This window comes from Salvelinus alpinus, chromosome 7, assembly GCF_045679555.1.
Source record: "Salvelinus alpinus chromosome 7, SLU_Salpinus.1, whole genome shotgun sequence".
Classification (NCBI taxonomy): Eukaryota; Metazoa; Chordata; class Actinopteri; order Salmoniformes; family Salmonidae; genus Salvelinus; species Salvelinus alpinus.
The window spans coordinates 16,776,135-16,802,324 of NC_092092.1; the positions used below are offsets into that span (position 1 = coordinate 16,776,135).

General features: G+C 43.5%; 1 protein-coding gene across 1 annotated transcript; it reads left to right on the plus strand.

Moving 5' to 3' along the window:
• tsnax (translin-associated factor X) lies at positions 1 to 26,190 on the plus strand. Its single transcript, XM_071409286.1, has 8 exons — positions 1 to 147; positions 6,902 to 6,997; positions 8,002 to 8,116; positions 12,854 to 12,984; positions 21,044 to 21,159; positions 24,820 to 24,978; positions 25,346 to 25,411; positions 25,515 to 26,190. The coding sequence occupies exons 1-8, from the start codon at positions 132 to 134 to the stop codon at positions 25,671 to 25,673; spliced, it is 858 nt and encodes a 285-aa protein (XP_071265387.1). The 5' UTR covers positions 1 to 131; the 3' UTR covers positions 25,674 to 26,190.

Consider the following 26,190-nt stretch of genomic DNA (forward strand, 5'->3'; position numbering starts at 1 on the left):
GATTTACATGTGTATCATGCTTCTTCAACTTGCACACAATCACAAATAAACAGTCACTTCAGGTTGAAATCAAATGCTTCTAGCTAGGTAACCGTAAAATAAGAACATTCCTGTACGATAATATAGAAGCTATGAGCAAGCAGGAAGGTAATCAAATTCATTATTAACATGATGTATGATGTGTAAAGTCGCTATGCTCTGGATTTGATACAGGACAAAAACTGCAGACGCCTCCTAATTTCGCATCAATGCAGCTCAACATGTGGAATTCACATAGCTAGCTAGCTAATCACGTTTGTTCTATAAAGCTTACACTCGCTATATTTAAGCAATAAACCCCGATGGGGTGTGGTAGATGAACAATATACCACGGCTAATGGCTGTTCTTACCCCTGACGCAACGCGGAGTGCCTGGATACAGCCCTTAGCCGTGGAATATTGGTCAAATACCACAAACTACCGAGGTGCCTTATTGCTAATATAAACTGCTTACCAACGTAATTAAACCAGTACAAATACATGTTTTGTAATACCGTTTATAATGTAAATTATTAACCTAGTGGTTTGAACCCTGAATGCTGAAAGCTGTGGTATATTTAATAATACGGCCCAAGGAGGTGTGGTATATGGCTAATATATATCAATATCAATACCTTATCAATAGTATATGGCTAATATACCACGGCTAAGGGCTGTTCTTAATCACGACAGAACGCGGAGTGCCTGGATACAGCCCAAGCCCTTAGCTGTGGTAAATTGGCCATATACCACAAACCCACAAGGTGCCTTATTGCTATTATAAACTGGTTACCAACGTAATTAGAGCAGTCAAAATAAATGTTAACCAGGTAGGTAAGTTGAGAACAAGTAAATAACCCACCCAACTACCGCACCCCCATACTGTTATTTTCTTCTTCTCCTTTGCACCCCAGTATCTCTACTTGCACATTCATGTTCTGCACATCTATCATTTCAGTGCTTAATTGCTAAATTGTAATTATTTCGCCACTATGGCCTACTTATTGCCTTACCTCCCTTATCTTACTCCATTTGCACACACTGTAAATATATTTTTTTACTGTGTTATTAACTGTATGTTTGTTTTACTCCATGTGTAACTCTGTGTTGTTGTATGTGTCGAACTGCTTTACTTTATCTTGGCCAGGTCGCAGTTGTAAATGAGAACTTCTTCTCAACTTGCCTACCTGGTTAAAGAAAGGTTAAAAAAAGCAACCTCTGACAAAAGTCCCTCTACTTCTAATTGAGGTGAAAATGATGAATCAGACACCTTATCAATAGCAACAACTCATGGTCCTCCTGGAATCAGAAGACTTTTTGACTCAATGGAGGAACGTAGTCAGAGAAATGCTGATGAATGTCTTGCTCGAGCTGTGTATGCAACTGGTTCACCTCTGGTGCTCACAGGGAATGTGTATTGGAAGAGATTTCTGAATGTTCTTCCCCCAGCATACACCCCTCCAACCAGACATGCTTTATCTACTAATTTGCTGGATGAAGAGGTCAACAGAGTTCAAGTGAAGGTCAAGCAAATCATAGAGAAAGTAGACTGCATTGCAATCATCTCTGATGGGTGATCGAATGTTCGTGGGCAAGGAATAATTAACTACATCATCTCCACCCCTCAACCACTATTCTACAAGAGCACAGACACAAGGGACAACAGACACACCGGTCTCTACATTGCAGATGAGCTGAAGGCAGTCATCAATGACCTTGAACCACAAAAGGTATTTGCACTTGTGACAATGGATACGCTCTACAAGAGAGCCAAGGAAATGGTTAGGTATGTGAAGGGTCATCAAGTAATAGCAGCAATCTACCTCACCAAGCAAAGTGAGAAGAATAAGAGCACCACATTGAAGCTGCCCAGCAACACCCGTTGGGGTGGTGTTGTCATCATGTTTGACAGTCTCCTGGAGGGGAAGGAGTCTCCAAGAAATGGCCATATCACAGTCTGCCAATATGGACAGCCACATCAAGAGGATCCTCCTGGATGATGTATTTTGGGAGAGAGTGGTAAGCAGCCTGAAACTCCTGAAACCTATAGCAGTAGCCATGGCACAGATTGTGGGAGACAATGCCATCCTGTCTGATGTTCAGACTCTGCTTGCATAAGTAAGAGAAGAAATCCGTACTGCCCTGCCCACTTTACTGTTGCTCCAAGCAGAGGAAACTGCAGTTCTGAAATAGATCAAAAAGCGTGAAGACTTCTGCCTGAAGCCCATACACGCCGCAGCGTACATGTTGGACCCCAAGTATGTTGGCAAGAGCATCCTGTCTGGTGCAGAGATCAACAAGGTCTATGGTGTCATCACTATCCTCCAAATCCCACCAACATCAGCCGCCTCAGAGCGCAACTGGTCCTTGTTTGGGAACACCCACACCAAAGCACGCAACAGGCTGACCAATACAATGGTTGAAAAATTGGTGGCCATCCGGGCAAATTTGAGGCTTTTTGAGCCTGACAACGAGCCATCCTAAACAAGGCTGGAAAGTGACAGTGAAGATAAGGCCTCAAAGTCTGATGTACAAGAGGTGGACATTGAGGAGGTCCAGGGAGAAGACATGGAAGCCTGAGAGGAAGACAATCAAAGCTTTAGTTTCTAGACTATCATTTTACAGATGTATGTTGAAAATATTATTGGGAGATGCGATGGAAATCATCCCAGCTCATTTAATATATTTTTTTTCCCACCTTTATTTAACTAGGCAAGTCAGTTAAGAACAAATTATTATATTCAATGACGACCTAGGAACAGTGGGTTAACTGCCTTGTTCAGGGGCAGAATGACAGATTTTTACCTTGTCAGCTCGGGGATTCAATCTTGCAACCTTTCGGTTACTAGTCCAACGCTCTAACCACTAGGCTACCTGCCGCCCCTACTTGTTGTGAGCGCTGAGGGAACTTTATGCACTTGGCCAGATGATTCTGCATCTTTGTTGCATTCTTCACATATGATTTGGCACAGTATTTGCTAATGTACAAAGCTTTTCCTTCTTCATTAGCTGCAGTGAAATGTCTCCACACATCAGATAGTGCCCGTGGCATTTTCCTGTAAAGATTAGGGGAAAATTTGTTTTTAAAAAACAAATACAATTCCATGTACAGAAAAATAGTTAAGCAGTTACATTAAACAACTCCTTTTGTAAGATGCATGTTTTAAAATGAAACATGTATGGAAACAGGTGAATTAACACTCCTCAGTTAGCAGGCTCAAGCAAGCTAAAACCCACATGGTAGCACAAACTAACTAGCAGAAATTGTTAACAAGTTATAAATTATTTAAACCCACTTTGCTGTAGGCTACTATTTACTAGTTAACAAAAAATCATGTATGTTATATAAAATATATTCACTGTAATCAAAACTTACCAGAAAGCATGTAGTCCTTGGCTCAGACAGTGTAGTAATGTGGGCTCAATAGCATCTCATTCGTGTGCAAGATCTTGAGAATCAGCTGTACATGTGATGGAAGAATGCACTGTGCATGCAGATGGTTGCAATTCCATTGAATTGGGGATAGATTAACCAAAATATGCCACAAGACCTAGAATTGCCTTATGTGTATCCCACGAAAAAGGTTCCCTGTTATAAACTATCATTTTTGATGAATTTAAACAAAATTCCCAGAATTAACTTCCCATTGAACATTTCTGAGAAGTTTCCCACCCTTTGCAACCCTAGTCATACATGTGGTATGCGGTCTGATATACCACGGCTGTCAGCCAATCAGCATTCAGGGCTTGAGCCACCCAGTTTATAACAGACCATATAACATGGATATTAGTCTTTTAATTACGTTGGTAACCAGTTTATAATAGCAATAAGGCTCCTCGGGGGGTTGTGGTGTATATGGCCAATATACCACAGCTAAGGGCTGTATCCAGGCACTCCACGTTGCGTTGTGCTTAAGAACAGTCCTTCGCCGTGGTATATTAGCCATAAACCACAAACCCCCGAGGTGCCTTATTACTTAAATATAATATGAATCTTTCATCTGTAATATTTCTCGTCAGGTGAAGGGTATTTTATTTAACCTTAATTTAACTGGGCAAGTCAGTTAAGAACAAATTCTCATTTACAATGACGACCTACCAAAAGGCAAATGGCCTCCTGCGGGGACGGGAGCTGGGATTAAAAATATAAATAAATTAAATAAAAATGTAGGACAAAACACAAGAGAGACAACACAACACCACATAAAGAGAGACCTAAGACAACAACATAGTATGGCAGCAACATATGACAACACAGCATGGTAACATGACAACAACATGGTAGCAACATGACAACAACATGGTAGCAACACAACATGGCAGAAGCACAACATGGTAGCAACACAACATGGCAGAAGCACAACATGGTAGCAACACAACATGACAACAACATGGTAGCAACACAACATGGCAACAACATGGTAGCAACACAACATGGCAGGAGCACAACATGGTAGCAACACAACATGGCAACAACATGGTAACAACATGACAACAACATGGTAGCAACACAACATGACAACAACATGGTAGCAACACAACATGGCAGCAGCACAACATGGTAGCAACACAACATGACAACAACATGGTAGCAACACAACATGACAACAACATGGTAGCAACACAACATGACAACAACATGGTAGCAACACAACATGGCAACAACATGGTAGCAACACAACATGGCAACAACATGGTAGCAACACAACATGACAACAACATGGTAGCAACACAACATGGCAGCAACACAACATGACAACAACATGGTAGCAACACAACATGACAACAACATGGTAGCAACACAACATGACAACAACATGGTAGCAACACAACATGACAACAACATGGTAGCAACACATGGCAGCAGCACAACATGGTAGCAGCACAACATGACAACAACATGGTAGGAACACAACATGACAACAACATGGTAGCAACACAACATGGCAGCAGCACAACATGGTAGCAGCACAACATGGCAGCAGCACAACATGGTAGCAGCACAACATGGTAGAAGAACAACATGGTAGCAGCACAACATGGCAGCAGCACAACATGGCAGCAGCACAACATGGCAGCATAACAACATGGTAGCAACACAACATGGTAGCAGCACAACATGGCAGCAGCACAACATGGTAGCAGCACAACATGGTAGCAGCACAACATGGCAGCAGCACAACATGGTAGCAGCACAACATGGTAGCAGCACAACATGGTAGCAGCACAACATGGCAGCAGCACAACATGGTAGCAGCACAACATGGTAGCAGCACAACATGGCAGCAGCACAACATGGTAGCAGAACAACATGGCAGCAGCACAACATGGTAGCAGCACAACATGGCAGCAGCACAACATGGTAGCAGCACAACATGGTAGCAACACAACATGGTAGCAACACAACACATAGAACAAACATTACGGGGAACAGACAACAACACAAAGGGCAAGAAGGTAGAGACAACAATACATCACTCAAAGCAGCCACAACTGTTAGTAAGAGTGTCCATGATTGAGTCTTTAAATGTAGAGATTGAGATAAAACTGTCCAGTTTGAGTGTTTGTTGCAGCTCGTTCCAGTCGCTAGCTGCACCGAACTGAAAAGTGACCCAGGGATGTGTGTGATTTGGGGACCTTTAATAGAATGTGGCTGGCAGAACGGGTGTTGTATGTGGAGGATGAGGGCTGCAGTAGATATCTCAGGGGTGTCCTCATCTGTAATGTCCCTGTCTCTCTCCTCAGGTGAAGGATGTCCTCATCTGTAATGTCCCTGTCTCTCTCCTCAGGTGAAGGATGTCCTCATCTGTAATGTCCCTGTCTCTCTCCTCAGGTGAAGGATGTCCTCATCTGTAATGTCCCTGTCTCTCTCCTCAGGTGAAGGATGTCCTCATCTGTAATCTCCCTGTCTCTCTCCTTTTAATTTTTTTAATTTAACCTTTATTTAACTTGGCAAGGCAGTTGAGAACAAATTCTTATTTTCAATGACGACCTAGGAACAGTGGGTTAACTGCCTGTTCAGGGGAACAGTGGGTTAACTGCCTTGTTCAGGGGAACAGTGGGTTAACTGCCTTGTTCAGGGGAACAGTGGGTTAACTGCCTTGTTCAGGGGAACAGTGGGTTAACTGCCTTGTTCAGGGGAACAGTGGGTTAACTGCCTTGTTCAGGGGAACAGTGGGTTAACTGCCTTGTTCAGGGGAACAGTGGGTTAACTGCCTTGTTCAGGGGAACAGTGGGTTAACTGCCTTGTTCAGGGGAACAGTGGGTTAACTGCCTTGTTCAGGGGAACAGTGGGTTAACTGCCTTGTTCAGGGGAACAGTGGGTTAACTGCCTTGTTCAGGGGAACAGTGGGTTAACTGCCTTGTTCAGGGGAACAGTGGGTTAACTGCCTTGTTCAGGGGAACAGTGGGTTTAACTGCCTTGTTCAGGGGAACAGTGGGTTAACTGCCTTGTTCAGGGGAACAGTGGGTTAACTGCCTTGTTCAGGGGAACAGTGGGTTAACTGCCTTGTTCAGGGGAACAGTGGGTTTAACTGCCTTGTTCAGGGGAACAGTGGGTTTAACTGCCTTGTTCAGGGGAACAGTGGGTTTAACTGCCTTGTTCAGGGGAACAGTGGGTTTAACTGCCTTGTTCAGGGGAACAGTGGGTTAACTGCCTTGTTCAGGGGAACAGTGGGTTAACTGCCTTGTTCAGGGGAACAGTGGGTTAACTGCCTTGTTCAGGGGAACAGTGGGTTAACTGCCTTGTTCAGGGGAACAGTGGGTTAACTGCCTTGTTCAGGGGCAGAACAGCAGATTTTTACCTTGTCAGCTCGGGGTTTCGATCTTGCAACCTTTCTAGTCCAACGCTCTAACCACTAGGCTACCTGCCGCCCCTACTCAGGTGAAGGGTATCCTCGGAGGATGAAGACAAGTCAGAAAACAGATGACTGCGACACAGGAGCTAACCTGACATCACCTGTGATGGCTGCATTCAAAGGTCTCTACTAGATCAATTTCTGTGGTACCTGAATTTACATTCAGCCCAAAGTACACTCCTCCTTCTCCCTCCCCCTCTTCACCTCCTCCTCTCCCTTCACTCCTCCTTCTCCCTCCCCCTCTTCACCTCCTCCTCTCCCTTCACTCCTCCTCCTCCCTCCCCCTCTTCACTCCTCCTTCTCCCTCCCCCTCTTCACTCCTCCTTCTCCCTCCCCCTCTTCACCTCCTCCTCTCCCTTCACTCCTCCTTCTCCCTCCCCCTCTTCACTCCTCCTTCTCCCTCCCCCTCTTCACCTCTCTCTTCACTATTAATCATAACATTATAGTTGTGGTAGAATGAGATGTAGTCTACTAATTATAACATTATAGTTGTGGTAGAATGAGATGTAGTCTACTAATTATAACATTATAGTTGTGGTAGAATGAGATGTAGTCTACTAATTATAACATTATAGTTGTGGTAGAATGAGATGTAGTCTACTAATTATAACATTATAGTTGTGGTAGAATGAGATGTAGTCTACTAATTATAACATTATAGTTGTGGTAGAATGAGATGTAGTCTACTAATTATAACATTATAGTTGTGGTAGAATGAGATGTAGTCTACTAATTATAACATTATAGTTGTGGTAGGTAGAGAATGAGATGTAGCTGTTAGCAGTTTCTGTTATTCTTCAATAACACAACCCCCAAAGCAAATCAGGGGTAGAAAACTAGGTTTATTCAGGGAGGACAAATCCTAGATGTAATACTGGGAGGTAGATGTTCAGTCTCCCCTGTCCTCAGCTTTTCTCCACAGAACTAAGGAACAAGATGCCATTTATAACCCCCCACCCTAGCCTTGGGTTGACCAATCAGAAGCCCCTGCCGTACAACTGGGCCAATGGCCAATCCCTATTGACCATTACTACTCAAAATTTTAGTCCTCTCATCCTCTGCGTTGTGTATTTATCTTCAAACTATTCTTATATAGCCTACTAATCAGATATTTCTACCATGCCAGTGTTCCAGCAGGAGCTAGACACCAAACACGACAAGCATGAGCGCCTGGTCAAACTCAGCAGAGACATCACCATTGAAAGCAAGAGGACAATCTTTCTACTGCACAGAGTCACCAGGTAAATTGTCTGAACTACAAAATGGGGTCTGCCAGGGTCCTTAGAGGGTCCTCAGCATCAAGGTGAAAGACAAAAAGATGTATCAGAAAAATGTAATCTCATATAGTTGGCCACTTCTAATGGTTTAAAATCAAACGCCGTGTTACATATCATCTAGGCCAAGTCAGTTTATTTTTCTAATAAATGTTTGTGGATGCATTAATTAAAGCTGCAATATGTTACTTTTTTTTGGTGACCTGACCAAATACACGTAGAAATGTGAGTTATAGATCCATCGTTCTCATTGAAAGTCTAATAACTGGTAACAGCTTCTATCTCAGCTTCTATCTCTTCCGGCGCCGAAAAGAGATGGCCGCCTCGCTTCGCGTTCCTTGGAAAATATGCAGTATTTTGTTTTTTTATGTGTTATTTCTTACATCGGTACCCCAGGTAATCTTAGGTTTCATTACATACAGTCGGGAGGAACTACTGAATATACGATTAACGTCAACTCATCATCGTTCCTACCAGGAATATGACTTTCCCGAAACGGATCCAGTGTTTTGCCTTCCACCCAATACAATGGATCTGATCCCAGCCGGCGACCCTGTGCGACGCCGTAAAAGGGGCAAACGAGGCGGTCTCGTGGTCAGGCTTCGGAGACGGGCACATCGCGCTCCACTCCCTAGCATACTACTCGCCAATGTCCAGTCTCTTGACAATAAGGTTGATGAAATCCGAGCACGGGTAGCATTCCAGAGAGACATCAGGGATTGCAACGTGCTCTGCTTCACGGAAACATGGCTAACTCAAGAGACGCTAACGGAGTCGGTGCAGCCAGCTGGTTTCTTCATGCATCGCGCCGACAGAAACAAACATCTTTCTGGTAAGAAGAGGGGCGGGGGGGTATGCCTTATGATTAACGAGACGTGGTGTGATCATCATAACAACACACAGGAACTCAAGTCATTCTGTTCACCTGATCTAGAACTCCTCACAATCAAATGTCGACCGCATTATCTACCAAGGGAATTCTCTTCAATCATAATCACAGCCGTATATATTCCCCCCCAAGCAGACACATCGATGGCCCTGAACGAACTTTATCTGACTCTTTGTAAACTGGAAACCACACACCCTGAGGCTGCATTCATCGTAGCTGGGGATTTTAACAAGGCTAATCTAAAAACAAAACTCCCTAAATTCTATCAGCATATCGATTGTGCTACCAGGGCTGGAAAAACCCTAGATCATTGTTATACTAATTTCCGCGACGCATATAAGGCCCTCCCCCGCCCCCCTTTCGGAAAAGCTGACCACGACTCCATTTTGTTGATTCCAGCCTACAAACAGAAACTAAAACAACAAGCTCCCGCGCTCAGGTCTGTTCAACGCTGGTCCGACCAATCTGAATCCACGCTTCAAGACTGCTTCGATCACGCGGATTGGAATATGTTCCGCATTGCGTCCAACAACAATATTGACGAATATGCTGATTCGGTGAGCGAGTTCATTAGGAAGTGCATTGACGATGTCGTACCCACAGCAACGATTAAAACATTCCCAAACCAGAAACCGTGGATTGACGGCAGCATTCGCGTGAAACTGAAAGCGCGAACCACTGCTTTTAACCAGGGCAAGGTGACCGGAAGCATGACCGAATACAAACAGTGTAGCTATTCTCTCCGCAAGGCAATCAAACAGGCTAAGTCCCAGTACAGAGACAAAATCGAGTCGCAATTCAACAGCTCAGACACAAGAGGTATGTGGCAGGGTCTACAGTCAATCACGGATTACAAAAAGAAAACCAGCCCCGTCGCGGACCAGGATGTCTTGCTCCCAGACAGGCTAAACAACTTTTTTGCCCGCTTTGAGGACAATACAGTGCCACTGACACGGCCCCCTACCAAAACCTGCGGGCTCTCCTTCACTGCAGCCGAGGTGAGTAAAACATTTAAACGTGTTAACCCTCGCAAGGCTGCAGGCCCAGACGGCATTCCCAGCCGCGTCCTCAGAGCATGCGCAGACCAGCTGGCTGGTGTGTTTACGGACATATTCAATCAATCCTTATCCCAGTCTGCTGTTCCCACATGCTTCAAGAGGGCCACCATTGTTCCTGTTCCCAAGAAAGCTAAGGTAACTGAGCTAAACGACTACCGCCCCGTAGCACTCACTTCCGTCATCATGAAGTGCTTTGAGAGACTAGTCAAGGACCATATCACCTCCACCCTACCGGACACCCTAGACCCACTCCAATTTGCTTACCGACCCAATAGGTCCACAGACGACGCAATCGCAACCACACTGCACACTGCCCTAACCCATCTGGACAAGAGGAATACCCATGTGAGAATGCTGTTCATCGATTACAGCTCAGCATTTAACACCATAGTACCCTCCAAACTCGTCATCAAGCTCGAGACCCTGGGTCTCGACCCCGCCCTGTGCAACTGGGTCCTGGACTTCCTGACGGGCCGCCCCCAGGTGGTGAGGGCAGGTAACAACATCTCCACCCCGCTGATCCTCAACACTGGGGCCCCACAAGGGTGCGTTCTGAGCCCTCTCCTGTACTCCCTGTTCACCCACGACTGCGTGGCCATGCACGCCTCCAACTCAATCATCAAGTTTGCGGATGACACTACAGTGGTAGGCTTGATTACCAACAACGACGAGACGGCCTACAGGGAGGAGGTGAGGGCCCTCGGAGTGTGGTGTCAGGAAAATAACCTCACACTCAACGTCAACAAAACAAAGGAGATGATTGTGGACTTCAGGAAACAGCAGAGGGAGCACCCCCCTATCCACATCGACGGGTCAGTAGTGGAGAAGGTGGAAAGTTTTAAGTTCCTCGGTGTACACATCACGGACAAACTGAATTGGTCCACCCACACAGACAGCGTTGTGAAGAAGGCGCAGCAGCGCCTCTTCAACCTCAGGAGGCTGAAGAAATTCGGCTTGTCACCAAAAGCACTCACAAACTTCTACAGATGCACAATCGAGAGCATCCTGTCGGGCTGTATCACCGCCTGGTACGGCAACTGCTCCGCCCACAACCGTAAGGCTCTCCAGAGGGTAGTGAGGTCTGCAGAACGCATCACCGGGGGCAAACTACCTGCCCTCCAGGACACCTACACCACCCGATGTCACAGGAAGGCCATAAAGATCATCAAGGACAACAACCACCCAAGCCACTGCCTGTTCACCCCGCTATCATCCAGAAGGCGAGGTCAGTACAGGTGCATCAAAGCAGGGACCGAGAGACTGAAAAACAGCTTCTATCTCAAGGCCATCAGACTGTTAAACAGCCACCACTAACATTTAGCGGCCGCTGCCAACATACTGACTCAACTCCAGCCACTTTAAAAATGGGAATTGATGGAAATTATGTAAAAATGTACCACTAGCCACTTTAAACAATGCCACTTAATATAATGTTTACATACCCTACATTACCCATCTCATATGTATATACTGTACTCTATATCATCTACTGCATCTTGCCATCTTTATGTAATACATGTACCACTAGCCACTTTAAACTATGCCACTTTATGTTTACATACCCTACAGTACTCATCTCATATGTATATACCGTACTCTATACCATCTACTGCATCTGCCATGCCGTTCTGTACCACCACTCATCCATATATCTTTATGTACATATTCTTTATCCCTTACACTTGTGTGTGTGTGTAAGGTAGTAGTGTGGAATTGTTAGGTTAGATTACTTGTTGGTTATTACTGCATTGTCGGAACTAGAAGCACAAGCATTTCGCTACACTCGCATTAACATCTGCTAACCATGTGTATGTGACCAATAACATCTGCTAACCATGTGTATGTGACCATTAACATCTGCTAACCATGTGTATGTGACCATTAACATCTGCTAACCATGTGTATGTGACCAATAACATCTGCTAACCATGTGTATGTGACCAATAACATCTGCTAACCATGTGTATGTGACCAATAACATCTGCTAACCATGTGTATGTGACCAATAACATCTGCATCTGATGTGAATGTATTGTCCCTGCAGTGTCTTAACAGTAGGTCAACTAGCCTGGTGTGAATGTATTGTCCCTGCAGTGTCCCAGACGTGGAGGAGGTCCTCACAGTGTGAATGTATTGTCCCTGCAGTGTCCCAGACGTGGAGGAGGTCCTCACAGTGTGAATATATTGTCCCTGCAGTGTCCCAGACGTGGAGGAGGTCCTCACAGTGTGAATATATTGTCCCTGCAGTGTCCCAGACGTGGAGGAGGTCCTCACAGTATGAATGTATTGTCCCTGCAGTGTCCCAGACGTGGAGGAGGTCCTCACAGTGTGAATATATTGTCCCTGCAGTGTCCCAGACGTGGAGGAGGTCCTCACAGTATGAATGTATTGTCCCTGCAGTGTCCCAGACGTGGAGGAGGTCCTCACAGTGTGAATATATTGTCCCTGCAGTGTCCCAGACGTGGAGGAGGTCCTCACAGTGTGAATATATTGTCCCTGCAGTGTCCCAGACGTGGAGGAGGTCCTCACAGTGTGAATGTATTGTCCCTGCAGTGTCCCAGACGTGGAGGAGGTCCTCACAGTGTGAATATATTGTCCCTGCAGTGTCCCAGACGTGGAGGAGGTCCTCACAGTGTGAATATATTGTCCCTGCAGTGTCCCAGACGTGGAGGAGGTCCTCACAGTGTGAATATATTGTCCCTGCAGTGTCCCAGACGTGGAGGAGGTCCTCACAGTGTGAATGTATTGTCCATGCAGTGTCCCAGACGTGGAGGAGGTCCTCACAGAAGCTGATCTGAAGCTGGATGGAGTGAGACTGAACATCAGAATGATTTCTGAGGAGCTCAGAGGAGAGGACCTGCACCAGTTCCATAGAGCCTTCACACCAGGTACAGGCAGGCAGACAGACAGACAGACAGACAGACAGACAGACAGACAGACAGACAGACAGACAGGCAGGCAGGCAGACAGGCAGGCAGGCAGGCAGGCAGGCAGGCAGGCAGACAGACAGACAGACAGACAGACAGACAGACAGACAGACACAGAGGACACAACGGCAGGACATGCAGTCCTCCGGTTTCCAGTTAACATCCTGATTTTGTGAAGGAAGACCAGACTCAATATGATGTAGACACACTCACTACAATATGATATAGACACACCCACTACAATATGATATAGACACACCCACTACAGTATGATATAGACACACCCACTACAATCACTACAATATGATATAGACACACCCACTACAGTATGATATAGACACACCCACTACAATCACTACAATATGATATAGACACACCCACTACAGTATGATATAGACACACCCACTACAATATGATATAGACACACCCACTACAGTATGATATAGACACACCCACTACAATCACTACAATATGATATAGACACACCCACTACAGTATGATATAGACACACCCACTACAATCACTACAATATGATATAGACACACCCACTACAGTATAATATAGACACACCCACTACAATATGATATAGACACACCCACTACAGTATGATATAGACACACCCACTACAATCACTACAATATGATATAGACACACCCACTACAGTATAATATAGACACACCCACTACAATATGATATAGACACACCCACTACAGTATGATTTAGACACACGCACTAAAATCACTACAATATGATATAGACACACCCACTACAGTATGATATAGACACACCCACTACAATATGATATAGACACACCCACTACAGTATGATATAGACACACCCACTACAATCACTACAATATGATATAGACACACCCACTACAGTATGATTTAGACACACGCACTAAAATCACTACAATATGATAGACACTCTCACTATAATCACTAAAATATGTTTGACCGGTAGTGTATTTAATAATTCATGAATCCTACAAGCAATACAATACTCTATTATTATAGTGGGAGATTAAAATACGGTTTTAAATAACTCAATGGACTGTAAAGGAACTCACACTACAACCTTTCACCCTCATGCATTTTAGGAAATCACAAATGTCATGGATATATTGGAACTAGTGGATTTATAGAGGTTTAATATCTTGACCTAGTGAGATATACATGGAGGAGGTTTAATATCCTGACCTAGTGAGATATACATGGAGGAGGTTTAATATCCTGACCTAGTGAGATATACATGGAGGAGGTTTAATATCCTGACCTAGTGAGATATACATGGAGGAGGTTTAATATCCTGACCTAGTGAGATATACATGGAGGTTTAATATCCTGACCAAGTGAGATATACATGGAGGAGGTTTAATATCCTGACCTAGTGTGATATACATGGAGGAGGTTTAATACCCTGACCAAGTGAGATATACATGGAGGAGGTTTAATATCCTGACCTAGTGAGATATACATGGAGGAGGTTTAATATCTTGACCTAGTGAGATATACATGGAGGAGGTTTAATATCCTGACCTAGTGAGATATACATGGAGGTTTAATATCCTGACCTAGTGAGATATACATGGTGGAGGTTTAATATCCTGACTAGAGGTCGACCGATTATGATTTTTCAATGCCGATACCGATACCGATTATTGGAGGATAAAAAAAGCCGTTACCGATTAATCGGCCGATTTATAAAAATAAAAAAAAGTGTTTTATATATATATATATATCACACACACATTTTTGTAATAATGACAATTGCAACAATACTGAATGAACAATGAACACTTTTATTTTAACTTAATATAATACATAAATACACACACACGCACACAGCTCTGAAGTGACAATGATACTGAAGAGTCTGCTTAGGAGACAAATACTCTCAACTGTTTGAATAAAAATAGAGTTTAAGTTACCTGTGATGAATGTTGAAAACAAAAACTTTAATTTCTATATGCAGGAAATCCTATTTTAATAATGGGCATGGTAAGAATTGACAACCAAAGTGCGAGTCATAATTCCCATGACACCTTCTAGCAAAATCTGAAAAGCGGTTCCTTTATTTAATCCATAGGATATTTTTTTGATTCACTTAAAATAAGGTCTGTGTTTTGTGTAGGCTTACACCACCGTGCCAATTTTATAACTGTGTAGATATCCATAGGACAAGGTAACTCTGATCAATATTGGCTAAATATAAGCGAAGATAAAGACAATTTATGAAAATATGTTGACAAACGTTACCTTATCCTAGTGAGATTTACACGGGTATCAAAACGTCGAGGCGGTTTAAACCTGCACGAAACACAGACCTTATTTGAAGTAGATCAAGACATTCTCTATGGAAGACATGAACGGTAAAATAACGAAGGAACCCCTTTCAAATTCAGCCGCAAGTTATTACAGGAATTATAACGCGTCGACTATTTCTCTCTAAAACCATATACCTTTGACTAATCCGGGAACTATCACCTCGAAAACAAAACGTTTATTCCGTTCCGTATATTATCTAACGGGTGGCATCCATGAGTCTAAATATTCCTGTTACATTGCACAACCTTCAATGTTATGTCATAATTACGTAAAATTCTGGCAAATTAGTTCGCAAAGAGCCAGGCGGCCCAAACTGTTGCATATACCCTGACTCTGCGTGCAATGAACGCAAGAGAAATGACACAATTTCACCTGGTTAATATTGCCTGCTAACCTGGATTTCCTTTAGCTAAATATGCAGGTTTAAAAATATATACTTGTGTATTGATTTTAAGAAAGGCATTGATGTTTATGGTTAAGTACACATTGGAGCAATGACAGTCATTGATTGTTTTTTATAAGATAAGTTTAATGCTAGCTAGCAACTTACCTTAGCTTACTGCATTCGCTAACAGGCAGGCTCCTCGTGGAGTGCAATGTAATCAGTGTTAGAGCATTGGACTAGTTAACTGTAAGGTTGCAAGATTGGATCCCCCGAGCTGACAATGTTAAAAATCTGTCGTTCTGCCCCTGAACGTTCCTAGGCCGTCATTGAAAATAAGAATGTGTTCTTAACTGACTTTCCTAGTTAAATAAAGATTAAATAAAGGTGTAAAAAAAATATATATATATATATGTATTTCGGCAAATCGGCGCCCAAAAATACCGATATCCGATTGTTATGAAAACTTGAAATCGGCCCCGATTAATCGGCCATTCCGATTAATCGGTCGACCTCTAATCCTGGCCTAGTGAGATATAATGGAGGTTTAATACCCTGACCTAGTGAGATATACATGGAGGTTTAATATCCTGACCTAGTGAGATATACATGGAGGAGGTTTAATATCCTGACCTAGTGAGATATACATGGAGGAGGTTTAATATCCTGACCTAGTGAGATATACATGGAGGAGGTTTAATATCCTGACCTAGTGAGATATACATGGAGGTTTAATATCCTGACCTAGTGAGATATACATGGAGGAGGTATACTATCCTGACCTAGTGTGATATACATGGAGGAGGTTTAATATCCTGACCTAGTGAGATATACATGGAGGAGGTATACTATCCTGACCTAGTGTGATATACATGGAGGAGGTTTAATATCCTGACCTAGTGAGATATACATGGAGGAGGTTTAATATCCTGACCTAGTGAGATATACATGGAGGAGGTTTAATATCCTGACCTAGTGAGATATACATGGAGGAGGTTTAATATCCTGACCTAGTGAGATATACATGGAGGAGGTTTAATACCCTGACCTAGTGAGGTATACATGGAGGAGGTTTAATATCCTGACCTAGTGAGATATACATGGAGGAGGTTTAATATCCTGACCTAGTGAGATATACATGGAGGAGGTTTAATATCCTGACCTAGTGAGATATACATGGAGGAGGTTTAATATCCTGACCTAGTGAGATATACATGGAGGAGGTTTAATATCCTGACCTAGTGAGATATACATGGAGGAGGTTTAATATCCTGACCTAGTGAGATATACATGGAGGAGGTTTAATAAATCAAATCAAATCAAATCAAATTTTATTAGTCACATACACATGGTTAGCAGATGTTAATGCGAGTGTAGCGAAATGCTTGTGCTTCTAGTTCCGACAATGCAGTAATAACCAACAGTAATCTAACCTAACAATTCCACACTACTACCTTATACACACACACAAGTGTAAGGGATAAAGAATATGTACATAAAGATATATGGATGAGTGGTGGTACAGAACGGCATGGCAGATGCAGTAGATGGTATAGAGTACGGTATATACATATGAGATGAGTACTGTAGGGTATGTAAACATAAAGTGGCATAGTTTAAAGTGGCTAGTGGTACATGTATTGCATAAAGATGGCAAGATGCAGTAGATGATATAGAGTACAGTATATATACATATGAGATGGGTAATGTAGGGTATGTAAACATTGTATTAAGTGGCATTGCTTAAAGTGGCTAGTGGTACATTTTTTACATAATTTCCATCAATTCCCATTTTTAAAGTGGCTGGAGTTGAGTCAGTATGTTGGCAGCGGCCGCTAAATGTTAGTGGTGGCTGTTTAACAGTCTGATGGCCTTGAGATAGAAGCTGTTTTTCAGTCTCTCGGTCCCTGCTTTGATGCACCTGTACTGACCTCGCCTTCTGGATGATAGCGGGGTGAACAGGCAGTGGCTTGGGTGGTTGTTGTCCTTGATGATCTTTATGGCCTTCCTGTGACATCGGGTGGTGTAGGTGTCCTGGAGGGCAGGTAGTTTGCCCCTGGTGATGCGTTCTGCAGACCTCACTACCCTCTAATACCCTGACCTAGTGAGATATACATGGAGGAGGTTTAATATCCTGACCTAGTGAGATATACATGGAGGTTTAATATCCTGACCTAGTGAGATACATAGGGGAGAACAAGTATTTGACACACTGCCGATTTTGCAGGTTTTCCTACTTACAAAGCATGTAGAGGTCTGTAATTTTTATCATAGGTACACTTCAACTGTGAGAGACGGAATCTAAAACAAAACTCCAGAAAATCACATTGAATGATTTTTAAGTAATTAATTTGCATTAATATGCTCTGAGTACATGTCTGGTAATCCGTCTGGCCCAGTGGCCTAGTGAATATTGACCTGTTTAAAGGTCTTGCTCACATCGGCTTATTCCAAAGGGCTTCCCTCAGCATTTCCTTCAGGTTCATTTCCCCTCTCAGCTTGTTCCAAAGGGCTTCCCTCAACGTTTCCTTCAGGTTCATTTCCCCTCTCAGCTCGTTCCAAAGGGCTTCCCTCAACGTTTCCTTCAGGTTCATTTCCCCTCTCAGCTCGTTCCAAAGGGCTTCCCTCAACGTTTCCTTCAGGTTCATTTCCCCTCTCAGCTCGTTCCAAAGGGCTTCCCTCAACGTTTCCTTCAGGTTCATTTCCCCTCTCAGCTCGTTCCAAAGGGCTTCCCTCAACGTTTCCTTCAGGTTCATTTCCCCTCTCAGCTTATTCCAAAGGGCTTCCCTCAACGTTTCCTTCAGGTTCATTTCCCCTCTCAGCTTATTCCAAAGGGCTTCCCTCAACGTTTCCTTCAGGTATTGTTTATCTTATTCATCATGTCCTCTGTGGTTCTGGTAATGGTTCTGTTCAAAGGTTAATGATCATGTTGTAGTTCCTGTTTAGTAGAACCTTTTGATGTCATAGTAGGGACTGGAGGGCTGCTGGCTTTAGACTAGAACCTTTTGATGTCATAGTAGGGACTGGAGGGCTGCTGGCTCTAGACTAGAACCTTTTGATGTCATAGTAGGGACTGGAGTGCTGCTGGCTCTAGACTAGAACCTTTTGATGTCATAGTAGGGACTGGAGGGCTGCTGGCTCTAGACTAGAACCTTTTGATGTCATAGTAGGGACTGGAGGGCTGCTGGCTTTAGACTAGAACCTTTTGATGTCATAGTAGGGACTGGAGGGCTGCTGGCTCTAGACTAGAACCTTTTGATGTCATAGTAGGGACTGGAGGGCTGCTGGCTCTAGACTAGAAGCTTTTGATGTCATAGTAGGGACTGGAGGGCTGCTGGCTTTAGACTAGAACCTTTTGATGTCATAGTAGGGACTGGAGGGCTGCTGGCTCTAGACTAGAAGCTTTTGATGTCATAGTAGGGACTGGAGGGCTGCTGGCTCTAGACTAGAACCTTTTGATGTCATAGTAGGGACTGGAGGGCTGCTGGCTCTAGACTAGAACCTTTTGATGTCATAGTAGGGACTGGAGGGCTGCTGGCTCTAGACTAGAACCTTTTGATGTCATAGTAGGGACTGGAGGGCTGCTGGCTCTAGACTAGAAGCTTTTGATGTCATAGTAGGGACTGGAGGGTTGCTGGCTCTAGACTAGAACCTTTTGATGTCATAGTAGGGACTGGAGGGCTGCTGGCTCTAGACTAGAACCTTTTGATGTCATAGTAGGGACTGGAGGGCTGCTGGCTTTAGACTAGAACCTTTTGATGTCATAGTAGGGACTGGAGGGTTGCTGGCTCTAGACTAGAACCTTTTGATGTCATAGTAGGGACTGGAGGGCTGCTGGCTTTAGACTAGAAGCTTTTGATGTCATAGTAGGGACTGGAGGGCTGCTGGCTCTAGACTAGAACCTTTTGATGTCATAGTAGGGACTGGAGGGCTGCTGGCTCTAGACTAGAAGCTTTTGATGTCATAGTAGGGACTGGAGGGCTGCTGGCTCTAGACTAGAACCTTTTGATGTCATAGTAGGGACTGGAGGGCTGCTGGCTCTAGACTAGAAGCTTTTGATGTCATAGTAGGGACTGGAGGGTTGCTGGCTTTAGACTAGAACCTTTTGATGTCATAGTAGGGACTGGAGGGCTGCTGGCTCTAGACTAGAACCTTTTGATGTCATAGTAGGGACTGGAGGGCTGCTGGCTCTAGACTAGAACCTTTTGATGTCATAGTAGGGACTGGAGGGCTGCTGGCTCTAGACTAGAACCTTTTGATGTCATAGTAGGGACTGGAGGGCTGCTGGCTTTAGACTAGAACCTTTTGATGTCATAGTAGGGACTGGAGGGCTGCTGGCTCTAGACTAGAACCTTTTGATGTCATAGTAGGGACTGGAGGGCTGCTGGCTCTAGACTAGAACCTTTTGATGTCATAGTAGGGACTGGAGGGCTGCTGGCTCTAGACTAGAACCTTTTGATGTCATAGTAGGGACTGGAGGGCTGCTGGCTCTAGACTAGAACCTTTTGATGTCATAGTAGGGACTGGAGGGCTGCTGGCTCTAGACTAGAACCTTTTGATGTCATAGTAGGGACTGGAGGGCTTCTGGCTCTAGACTAGAACCTTTTGATGTCATAGTAGGGACTGGAGGGCTGCTGGCTTTAGACTAGAACCTTTTGATGTCATAGTAGGGACTGGAGGGTTGCTGGCTCTAGACTAGAACCTTTTGATGTCATAGTAGGGACTGGGGGGCTGCTGGCTCTAGACTAGAACCTTTTGATGTCATAGTAGGGACTGGAGGGCTGCTGGCTCTAGACTAGAACCTTTTGATGTCATAGTAGGGACTGGAGGGCTGCTGGCTCTAGACTAGAACCTTTTGATGTCATAGTAGGGACTGGAGGGTTGCTGGCTCTAGACTAGAACCTTTTGATGTCATAGTAGGGACTGGAGGGTTGCTGGCTCTAGACTAGAACCTTTTGATGTCATAGTAGGGACTGGAGGGCTGCTGGCTCTAGACTAGAAGCTTTTGATGTCATAGTAGGGACTGGAGGGCTGCTGGCTCTAGACTAGAACCTTTTGATGTCATAGTAGGGACTGGAGGGTTGCTGGCTTTAGACTAGAACCTTTTGATGTCATAGTAGGGACTGGAGGGCTGCTGGCTCTAGACTAGAACCTTTTGATGTCATAGTAGGGACTGGAGGGCTGCTGGCTTTAGACTAGAACCTTTTGATGTCGTATTCTGTTTAGTTTAACCAGGGATGAACAGTCATGAGTCAGTAGGCGCGTTCAAGTGGATACATGTTATGTAGTCATTGTTCCCTCCCTCCCCCAGGTATCCAGGAGTACGTGGAGGCTGTGTCGTTCCATCACTTCATCAGACATCGTACTCTCATCAGCCTGGAGGAGATTAACACCAAGCTGGTCTTCATCAAGGAGCCTGAGGCCAAGGTATGAACATGTTACAATAAAGGTGGACTGGATCATATCACAGTTCTTGATGTTAGCTGACCCTTATGTCAGAGAGAAGAACATTGAGTGACATTGCACTGAGTGAATAGACATGGAAGAACCATGAACATGATAATGAGTCATAGTATGCTAGCTGCATACCTGATATAGTGTCTGGATATGGTTGACCATGCACATTACTGCCAACGGTCAACCCGGATTTAGCAACTACTTGTGCTAAGTCATTGTAAATAGTGATAACTGCATAACTAATGTCCTTCTGGTGGAGATACACTACAGGTCAATAGTTTTAATACACCTACTCATTCAAGGGGTTTTCTTTAAAAAAAAAAAAAATCTAACAGTTTATTTATATTTTCCAACGGGGCTATACATTTGGGTGAGTTTTCTTTCTGGTCTGAGTAGCCTGGTTTCACAGCCCAAAATATAATGAAACCATCTAGTGTTCAGAGAAATAACAACACAATGTCAAATTGTATTTTATTTTACCTTTATTTAACTAGGCAAGTCAGTTAAGAACTAATTCTTATTTTCAATGATGGCCTAGGAAATACGGGTAGCCTTGTCAAATAATTAACATCCAATCACATTAATCGTTACTCTCTCGCGGGAAACCTTCACTCTTGCGCAGACATTTAGAAACGAAACATGACAATTTGACAAATAAGCCACGGGACTTTTTTGAGTGAGAATAAATATGACTTTCGAGTAGTAAGACATTTATAAAAGCAACAGATACCATTAATAAGACGGGGCTAGAAGTGTCTTATATGGTGAGCTACCGAGTGGCTAGGACAGGCAAGCCCCACACTATTGTGGATGACTTAATTATTCCTGCTGCCGTGGATATGGCTGGGACAATGCTGGGGGAAAAGGCCCAAAAAACGATACAGACAATGCCTTCATCAAACAACGCTGTTTCACGGACATCAGTGACATGGCAGGAGATGTTTTGAAACAATTACTGCTTCGCATACAAGCCAGTGAATTCTATGTGTTACAGCTGGATGAGTCAACAGACGGGTCGGGCCTGGCACAGCTCCTGGTATATGTCTGTTATGTTTATGGGGGGTCAATTAAGGAAGACATCCTCTTCTGCAAACCACTGGAAACCAGGACAACAGGAGAGGATATTTTTAAAGTACTGGACAGCGTTGTGACATCAAATGGACTTTGGTGGTCAAAATGTGTTGGTATCTGTACTGATGGCTCATAAGCCATGACAGGCAGACATAGTGGAGTGGTAACGTGTGTGCAAGCAGTTGCTCCCGACGCTACTTGGGTACACTGCAGCATCCACCGAGAGGCTCTTGCTGCCAAGGGAATGCCTGACAGCTTGAAAGACGTTTTGGACACTACAGTGAAAATGGTTAACTTTGTTAAAGCAAGGCCCCTGAACTCTTGTGTATTTTCTGCATTATGCAATGATATGGGCAGCGACCATGTAACGCTTTTACAACATACAGAAGAGCGTTGGTTATCAAGGGGCAAAGTATTGACACGTTTTTTTTAAATTGAGAGACGAGCTTAAAGTTTTCTTTACTGACCATAATTTTCACTTGTCTGACCGCTTGCATGATGACGAGTTTCTCACACGACTGGCCTATCTGGGTGATGTTTTTTCTCGCCTGAATGATCTGAATCTAGGATTACAGTGACTCTCTGCAACTATATTCAATGTGTGGGACAAAATTGAGGCTATGATTAAGAAGTTGGAGCTCTACTCTGTCTGCATTAACAAGGACAGCACACAGGTCTTTCCATCATTGTATGATTTTTTGTGTGCAAATGAACTCAAGCTTATGGACAATGTGAAATGATTGGCAGACTCAACAGCCTTGGAATCTCAAATGATTGCCTCGCTTTGTTCACCAACTACTTCTCCGATAGAGTTCAGTATGTCAAATCGGAGGGTCTGTTGTCCGGACCTCTGGCAGTCTCTATGGGGGTGCCACAGGGTTGAGTTCTCGGGCCGACTCTTTTCTCTGTACACATCAATGATGTTGCTCTCGCTGCTGGTGATTCTCTGATCCACCTCTACGCAGACGACACCATTCTGTATACTTCTGGCCCTTCTTTGGACACTGTGTTAATTAACCTCCAGATGAGCTTCAATGCCATACAACTCTCCTTCCGTGGCCTTCAACTTCTCTTAAATGCAAGTAAAACTAAATACATGCTCTTCAAACGATCGCTACCCGCACCTGCCCAGCATCACTACTCTGGACGGTTCTGACTTAGAATATGTGGACAACTACAAGTACCTAGGTTGTCTGGTTAGACTGTAAACTCTGTGTATTTAGCCAAGTTATTGTGTATGTAGCCAAGTTATTGTGTATGTAGCCAAGTTATTGTGTATGTAGCCAAGTTATTGTGTATGTAGCCAAGTTATTGTGTATGTAGCCAAGTTATTGTGTATCTGGCCAAGTTATTGTGTATGTAGCCAAGTTATTGTGTATGTAGCCAAGTTATTGTGTATTTAGCCAAGTTATTGTGTATTTAGCCAGTTATTGTCTATATAGCCAAGTTATTGTGTATATAGCCAAGTTATTGTGTATGTAGCCAAGTTATTGTGTATATAGCCAAGTTATTGTGTATATAGCCAAGTTATTGTGTATATAGCCAAGTTATTGTGTATTTAGCCAAGTTATTGTGTATGTAGCCAAGTTATTGTGTATTTAGCCAAGTTATTGTCTATATAGCCAAGTTATTGTGTATATAGCCAAGTTATTGTGTATGTAGCCAAGTTATTGTGTATGTAGCCAAGTTATTGTGTATGTAGCCAAGTTATTGTGTATGTAGCCAAGTTTGTGTGTATGTAGCCAAGTTATTGTCTATATAGCCAAGTTATTGTCTATATAGCCAAGTTATTGTGTATGTAGCCAAGTTATTGTCTATGTAGCCAAGTTATTGTCTATGTAGCCAAGTTATTGTCTATGTAGCCAAGTTATTGTCTATGTAGCCAAGTTATTGTCTATATAGCCAAGTTATTGTCTATATAGCCAAGTTATTGTCTATATAGCCAAGTTATTGTGTATCTAGCCAAGTTATTGTGTATATAGCCAAGTTATTGTCTATATAGCCAAGTTATTGTGTATCTAGCCAAGTTATTGTGTATCTAGCCAAGTTATTGTGTATCTAGCCAAGTTATTGTGTATCTAGCCAAGTTATTGTGTATATAGCCAAGTTATTGTGTTTAGCCAAGTTATTGTGTATTTAGCCAAGTTATTGTGTATTTGGCCAAGTTATTGTGTATATAGCCAAGTTATTGTGTATTTGGCCAAGTTATTGTGTATATAATCAAGTTATTGTGTATTTAGCCAAGTTATTGTGTATTTAGCCAAGTTATTGTGTATTTGGCCAAGTTATTGTGTATTTGGCCAAGTTATTGTGTATATAATCAAGTTATTGTGTATTTAGCCAAGTTATTGTGTATTTGGCCAAGTTATTGTGTATTTAGCCAAGTTATTGTTAGTCAATATCAAGATGATCTGCTGCTTGCTCTTTCCTCTCTACAGTCAGTCAGTGTATCATACTGTTCCCCAGGGACTACAGACTGCATGGTACTACTGACAGAAAAATGATAAGGAATGTGAAAGTATAGTCACTAACTAACCGTGGCTCACCTCTGACCTACAGGACACCCCAGAGGGCCAGCAGCCAATGGGAACCCCCCAAGAGCTGACCTTTCAGGTGACCCCTACAGACTACCTGTTGGGCGTGGCCGACCTGACAGGTGAGCTGATGAGGATGTGTATCAGTAGCGTGGGGAACGGGGACATGGACACGCCCTTCCAGGTCAGCATCTTCCTGCATCTGGGTTAGGGTTGCAAAATTGTTTTTTCCAGCAATTCCGGTTAGAGCGTTCCCGGACTCAGGAGGGAATAAGCAGGAAATTCAGGAACAATCCAAGAAGGATTTCTGGGAATTTTGGTAAAGTTACCAGACTTTTGTAAGTCTCATCACTGTAAAAACACTGTGACAACTACTGATGTAAAAAGGCTGTGACAACTACTGATGTAAAAACACTGTGACAACTACTGATGTAAAAAGGCTGTGACAACTACTGATGTTAAAAGGCTGTGACAACTACTGATGTAAAAACACTGTGACAACTACTGATGTATAAAGTGCTTTATAAATCCATCTGATTGCTCTATCCCAGGTGTCCATGTTCCTGCGTCAGATCCACGATGGTTTCTCCTACATCGGTAACACTGGTCCTTATGAGGTCAGTGAGAAGCTGCTCACTCTGTGTGTGGCTGGCTGGGGCAGTACATTCTGTGATTGATTGATTGGCTGACTGACTAATTTAATGAATTGATCTATCCCAGGTCAGTAAGAAGCTCCACACGCTGAGACAGAGTCTGTCCAAGGTGGAGGATGCCTGCTATACCCTGAAGGTGCGGGGGTCAGAGATCCCCAAACACATGCTGGCTGACGTGTTCTCCAGCAGGCCAGCCATGATGGACCAGGACGAGGGAGTGGCCTAGCGATGAGGGTGGGGTTTAATGGTGGAGGTGGGGTGTAATGATCTGGAAAGGGGTAGGGTTAAATGATGGGCGTGGTCTGTACCTAGGGGAAACTTCACCCCCGAGCCCTGTTATGCAGTCAGGGCCATGTTCATTAGGCAAAATGTTGTGGAACTTTGCAGATAGAAATGTATAAAGATGTGATGATTCCTTTTTCTAGATGTTCAAGAGGCATGTTTGTTCTACAAAGTACATTTCTATCTGAACGTTCCTCAACGTTATACCCTGGTTTGTTATTGTTCTGTGGGGACATCTGATGTTGGTCTGGATAATGCATTTGTTATGGTATTTGGTGTCAACTGTTGTTTCATCCCAAACATTGTTCATTGCTGTTTGTTGTTTGTTCTGAATCTGATCAGTGTCGTCACAATCTCCGCTGTGCCAACCGGTCAATCCCAATCTGAAGGTCGTCTAGTTACAGCATGTAAAATGTCTCTTCATTTAGTATTTTTCAATAAAGTTCAAAAAGTGTTGTGAA

What these genes read in the sequence shown, in the direction of transcription:
- tsnax (XM_071409286.1), top strand. An exon ending in CCATAGAGCCTTCACACCAG is followed by an intron (nt 12,985 to 21,043) that starts GTACAGGCAGGC and finishes TCCCTCCCCCAG; the next exon opens with GTATCCAGGAGTACGTGGAG. An exon ending in TCAAGGAGCCTGAGGCCAAG is followed by an intron (nt 21,160 to 24,819) that starts GTATGAACATGT and finishes TCTGACCTACAG; the next exon opens with GACACCCCAGAGGGCCAGCA.